General features: G+C 35.2%; 1 protein-coding gene across 1 annotated transcript in view; it reads right to left on the bottom strand.

Moving 5' to 3' along the window:
• DGKH (diacylglycerol kinase, eta) overlaps positions 1-6922 on the bottom strand; it is a 114879-nt gene that overhangs the window by 51269 nt on the left and 56688 nt on the right. The window contains exons 11-12 of the mRNA XM_010854593.1: positions 5692-5776; positions 3661-3746 (exon numbers count right to left, since the gene is read on the bottom strand). Coding sequence (XP_010852895.1) covers positions 3661-3746; positions 5692-5776 — 171 coding nt within the window. The remainder of the gene's footprint in view (positions 1-3660; positions 3747-5691; positions 5777-6922) is intronic.

Genomic DNA, 6922 nt, shown 5'->3' with positions numbered 1-6922 from the left:
CTGATATTAAGAAGTTCCAATCAAAAATTAAAGGTGATTTACAAGTATCAATGCATAATATATTAAAATCCCTAGCTACCTATGTGCTCTGAAGAAGAGTCTAACGACTATGTATCATCCCTCATCTGTTCAGTGAGGCAGGCTGCCTAAGTTATCTCTAAAATAGTCCCCAAATCTAAAATTCTATGGTTCTAAGACAAGGATTCCAATTTTATTGTTTTGTTTCCTGCTAGTGATCCCGTTTTCTGAGAAGTTTTGTCTACAGAGCAAATTGCATTTACTTAATAACCTGCTTTTCATTTTTATTAATAAATGACATCTATAATGACTAATTAGTGAGTCTGAGTCTCAGAAGATAACTCATGTTGTCTTACTGGACTGACAAAATTTCAAAGTCAAAGAAATATTGATGTTGTGTTGATGAACTACATTAGTTAACCTACTTATTAGCTATGCTGATGAAATACAGCTTTTTCATCAGCATTTTCAACATTTAAAAATAGTTAAAAATAGCTTAAGCTACTGAGAATTACTATCTTATGAAACAAATATAAACATAAAAAACAGGAAGCTTATTTAAAAAATGTTCTGCCTCAATATTGGATCATGCAATAATTAAATGGCATTAACAAGGGAAGGAAATGCTTTATTTTATCTGGGTGGTGGTCAGAAGAATGTGAGTGTGAATGTGTGTTATTTTTTTCTAAGCACTGAGTTGTACCTTTATGGTTTGAGCACTTTATTGTGTATGTATCATGCCTCAATAACACAATTTTTTAAAAGCAGGGAGAAATATTATAGATTTTCTATGTTTTAGAGACATAAAACCTAAAGGCATTATGTAGCTTGTTAGGATTTTGATTTGAATGAATCAACTGCTTAAAAAAAAAAAGAACTTCAAGAAAATTAAAGAAATGGAATATAAGTTGAGTAATTATTATTAATTTTATTAGACTTTAAAAAAATTATTGGATATACAAACTGAAAGTGGAATAAAATGATTTCCAGTATTTGCTTAGATATACCAGCAAGAGAAAGTGGAGAGTAGATAACAAAATATTGACAAAATACTGAAGCTGAGTGACAGGTATGGTAGAAAATCATTACACTAATGTCTCAATTTTTTTGTATGTCTGTAAAAAGTCTGTAACAAAAATCAAAGTAGGGACCTTCTCTGGCAGTCCAGCAGCTAAGACTCTGCACTTCCATTGCAGCACGCGCAGGTCTGATCCCTGGTTGGGGAACTCAGATTCTGCATGCCACTTGGTGAGGCCAAAAGGAAAAAAAAAACTCAAAAATATACTATACTGGTATAAAAATATACTATATTGGTACTATATTACTGGCATAGTAAAAACATACTATACTAGTACTATTACTATATTACTGGTACAAAGTTATTGCATATAGTCACATCTTTTCTCTCTTGAACCTCATTATGGCAAATCCCCTTGAATTTTAATCTGCAGTTGCAAAGGTTGGGCATCTGGGCAGGTCTGGGCACCTGGACGAGTAACAAGAAAGAGGGGACCAAGACAGGAACAGAGTCTGCTTAAAGGCAAGCCAGTCAGTCAGAGAGAAATCCAAAGCTAAGCTAATAGAGGCTAGACAAGGAGCCAGGTCAAGGTCAAAGAAAAAATGTGAAATGCAGTTGGGTAAAACATGAGGTGACGACACCATAGTTTAATACAGCACTCTGTACTTCATAAGTTCTATATTTATTTCGTTCCTCAAGTTAATTCCCCTAACAGTTCCACGAGGGAGGAAGGACAGGCATTCTTTCCATTCTTACACTTGATAAAACAGACATGGGTCACAAAGCCAGCAAATGGCTGAATCTCATGTAGGACCTCAGACTGACACGGCGCAGCACTGCGACTTACGTCAGTGGTTTTCAAGCTACTTTTCAGAAATATTTCAAGGATTCCACCAAGGCTAGATTAAAATTTCATTTAGAAATATAGACTATAATTTTTTAAATGTGCTCAAATCATTAAGCATGTAAGAGAACAATACTATGTTAGCTTTTAATTTTGAATTCACTACTTTTTGGGCAAGTCTTGGACTATATTCAATGCAGTTTCCAGCTATTTCTGTATTTTATGTTGGTTACGTAATTGTAAGGAAGTTGTCCTCAATTAATAAATAAAAATGGCATCCTTACAATTACATAACCAACATAAAATACAGGTAACTGGAAACTGCATTGAATATAAACTAAAACTGTCACCTGTAACCTTATTGCTTATTTTTTCTCATAAATAACCAAAAACTTAATCCTATCCAGCGTATTAATGTCAACAAAATAGAATTTTAGTTTTTAAATATTGAGATTCTGCATAAAATATTTTTTAAATTGTTATAAGTTTTTTTAAAATGTTATAAGTCTTAAAGATATATACTCTTAAAGAAATAAAATAAAAAATATATAAAATGTAGAGGAGGCAGTAACCAAACACATCAAATACACAAAGTTCAATATTAAAGCTCTGCTAACATCCAAACTAAGAGAGGTGGCCAAAGATAATATTTACTTAACTATATTGAAGAATAATTCTGCAACTTTTTATCCCTTTAAAAAGGTCCCATTTCAACTTTTCATGTTTTCTAACAATATCCTTTAAAATGTCATGTAAAGAAGCATTTGACTCGTAGGGCCAGAGTGCAAATGCAAATAGCTTCCTTGTAGAAGTAACTTAAGAAATACCTAAGGAAGTAACTTTAGTCTATGGATTTGGCCCAAGATGAAAAAGGCCATAGGAAGTGTTAAGGCCTGGGATAAAGTTGAGATTTGTACATTTCACCATAAAGCAATACAACTAATTAGAAAACACCCAACCGAGGCATCAAACCCAAAAACCCAGTAGCAGCACTGTCCATCAAAGAGCTCTGGAGCCCACCAATCTGGACAACCAGTGTGTTCCCTTGACTTACACTGCTCAACTCTTTTCCTACTGCTCGGTCATATCTCCCCTCCTGGGGGTTGTAGCATCAAAAGCGACTGTCACTACATTTGTACTTTTGTCATAAGCAAATTTGTTTATAATGATTTATCTTGTCTTTCCTTGATTTATTTGCTAATTAAGTATATAACATACTAAATTTTATGTCTTTTTTCCCTCCACCACTTTCCCGTCCCCTTTCTTTACTTCCTCTTTCTCACTTCTTTCTGTGTATCAGTAATATTTCCTTGCTAAACCAGATTCCTAAAGCATGTTTTTACTTTCACTTATTAGTTGAAAATTTGAGTGAGTTTCACCCTGTCCTCCAGCTGATTTTTCCATTTCTCATGATGGCAGTAGAGGATGCTTCAAACCAAAATCCTAAGTTCTACCCAGGCAACATTTGGAACAATAAAATAGTTTGGGGGTCCATGTATGGAATCAACAATTAAAATCTGATCACTTTGAATTCAAATATAATTACAAAATTTAACCACGCTGAGAAATGTCATTTTGAAAAATCTCCTTGTTATTTTCCTTTCCTTTTTCTGATGTGAATGATCCCTAAATAGTAGTGTTTATGGAAATAATGAATTATAGTAAACTGTGTTTTCCACATCATAATTAATCATAAATGTTTGTTTAAATAAGAAAGATAAAATGCTTTCCTCGCATTTTTGCTGTATAACTATTTCATGACTTGAATGCCACAACTCACTTGGTAGAAGATATGACCACTGCATGTTCATCAGAATTGAGGATTTTTGTAAGATGAGCTGCAACTGAGTCTTCATAAATTGTCATACTAAAAAAATAAAAAAAAAAACCTACCCTGTATTACTGTTGCTGGCATTCATACAACTCTGTTATAGTGCTTCAAAAATGGCATCATCTTGACGCATGTGACACACGGCAATGGCTATAATGAAATATAAATGACTTTAATGAAATAAATACATCTATGAGAGTCATTATACAAAACAGATAAGTATTTCCTTTCTCTGAAAGGTTTTTAGTTTCTGGATTCCTTAATTCATATTCTCAGAGAAACCCAGAAAATCCATTTAAAATTTTGTAGGAAGTTTCATTCAAAATCTTTCACACTAAAAATAGCCTTCTTCCATGTAGTTACAGTTGTACCTTATATTTAGTGACTACACATGTGATAAAAGTAAATTGTCTAGCTTTATTTTATATGCTAGGAGATAGACATCTCTGAAGTAAGAAAAGCAAAACAATCTCTTCCTTTTGTCCCTTTGGAGAGAAAATTGATAACATTAAAAATTCTATGAAGAAAAAAGATTGGTTCCTATAAAACCTTTATGTTTACAGTTGGATAAAATATTCTTATAAACAAAAACAAAAATGCTGCTGAAAAATAAAGTAGAAAATATATTCATCTTTAACAGTAATTATTAAATATTAGTAATTAGGGCTTCTCGGGTGGAACTAGTGATAAAGAACCTGCCTGCCAATGCAGGAGACATAAGAGACACAGATTTGATCCCTGGGTTGGGATGATCCCCTGGAGGAGGGCATGGCAACCCACTCCAGTATTCTTGCCTGGAGAATCCCATGGACGGAGGAGCCTACGGGGCTACAGTCCATGGGGTCACAAGGAGTCGGATGTGACTGAAGTGATTCAGCACACATGCACTTCTGGGTGGCGGGACTATAAATAAAATTTTTCTTTTCTTTGTTAAATGTTTTTGTATTTTCCAAATTTTTTAGAAGCAGTTTTTGCTATTTCTATACCAGGGAAAAAAATTAAATACAATTAGTTTCTTTAAGAAATAAAGCCCGTGTTTCTAGATATTATTCCCTTCCTTAGTTTTGACAAGATCATAATTTTCTTAATGACAAAACAAAGATTTCAACTGTAAAATAAACAGATGAATTTTCCTAGAGGGAAAAATAAGCTGTCATAGATCAAACGGTCTTAGTAAGTCAGAGAATAATCCTTTGAAAATTATGTTCTTTTTAAAATCTCCAGTGCTTTGAGGTTTAATCAGAATGTAGAGTCTTTAAGAACGTCTAAACACTGCAGCTATTAACGGTCTGGAGCAGGGATGGAATGAAGGGCCCTGTCTTCCTTTGTTTTATCTTGATCAACAGGCTTAATCTAGAGAACCTTAACCTAGGGAGGTTATTCTGATACGCCCTCAACACAGCGGGCAAAGCAGGAAGAGAGAAATTCTACAATATTCTGGCAACAAGTATTGGTGTGCTTGGAGATTACTTAAGGGAGCTGGGTGAACACCTAAGAATCAAACAGGTGCTCATGGCTGACGCAGGAGATGAGTGAAAGCTGACCGGAGCCTGGCATCAGCTGGCTTCCCTAGAGCCCTGCTGGAAAGAGTAAACGGGCAGGAAGACTATTCAGGGAGAATTCTCTTGGGGTGGGATTAAGGGGGTCTGGATATGCGGTGCTTTCCACACCTCATCACTTCCTTCAATCCTCCCAACAAGGCGCCTCCTCAACAGACGAGATCCATGAAGACGAGACCCACGAAGGCGAGTGATGCGGCTGAATTCACACAGCCAAGGAGGATGTCAGGGAAGGACCCTAACCGGGATGGTAAGGATTCTTTCCTCCAGAGGGGAGGACTAGAGGCAGTCAGAGACCAAACCCCAAATGGGAACAATTACAATTAAGTGAAGATGCTACTAGATCTTATACATGTTTTTTTTTTTTATTGTTCAAGATACTCTGTTTTCAAATGATAAACAGGTAAAGAGTTAGTCTTACATAAAATTCTTCAGACGCCTCTGGAGGTTCGGGAAGTAGAGAAGCTTTTGGCGGCAATTTGAGTTCATAGGTCATAATACTCCACCTGAAGGGAGAAGAATATCTGGTCTAAAATTGCTTTAAAATTTAATGGATTTTGTTCTCACCTCACATCCACACATGCTCGTGCTAAGTCACTTCAGTCATGTCTGACTCTTTTGCAACTCCATGGACTGTAGCCCAACAGGCTCCTCTGTCCATGGGATTCTCCGGGCAAGAGTACTAGAGTGGGTTGCCATTTCCTCCTCCAGGGGATCTTCCTGACCCAGGGATGGAACCTGGGTCTCCTGCATTGCAGGTAGATTCTTTACTATCTGAGTCACCAGGGAAGCCCCTCACATACACATGCACATACATTCATGAACATGTTTACCAAGTATGGGAAGAGATGGACTTATCATAATCTCATAAAATGCTGAATTCATAATTTATGATTTCCCTATCTTACCAAATCTGAAATAACCAAGTATGGGAAGAGATGGACTTTATCATAATCTCATAAAATGCTGAATTCATAATTTATGATTTCCCTATCTTACCAAATCTCTGATTGGAGACTTTCAAACATTTGAAGGCCACGCCCCACAGTAAGAAATGTACATATGTAACAAGACCGCCCCTCTTTACTAAGTGCAAAGCATTATGACTTTTCTGTTTTACTTTTTAAATAATGCTCACTGCAATTTCTAACTAGATTATAAAAGTTACTAATGGGTCACAACCCCAAATTCTAAAATAATGTTCAAGATTAAATAAATGCACCTATGAAAAATAAATCATTCTGCAGGTAACAATCACTCTTACCAAGTCAGCTTATACAGATATGAAATGGAAATTAGCTAAATAGTCCCTCTTAAATTAAGAAAATAAGTGTGGAATTGAGAGGAAAATATTAATAGAAATAATGCTTGACTGAAGCAAATTCATTTCAATTAGCTGTAAACATTAATTTCAAACCAAACACTGAATCATTTGGTGTTAGACATAAGCAATCAACTCCAGATAAATCCAGTCATTTATCTAAAATAATTTCAATACGTGAGAAGAACAATTGGGTATAGACATTATTATTGTCAGTAACGAGATGTGAAATAAAGACTTTTAAAAGACACAAAGCATAATGAGAGCAGTATTACAAATTATGAAACTTTAAGAAAAGCATATCACAGTGACAGAACGTAGAGGGAAATCC

The sequence above is a fragment of the Bison bison genome, unplaced genomic scaffold (assembly GCF_000754665.1).
Source record: "Bison bison bison isolate TAMUID 2011002044 unplaced genomic scaffold, Bison_UMD1.0 scf7180017864345, whole genome shotgun sequence".
Classification (NCBI taxonomy): Eukaryota; Metazoa; Chordata; class Mammalia; order Artiodactyla; family Bovidae; genus Bison; species Bison bison.
The sequence above is the reverse complement of the archived record's forward strand: the minus strand, read 5'-3'. Positions and strand labels throughout refer to the sequence as shown.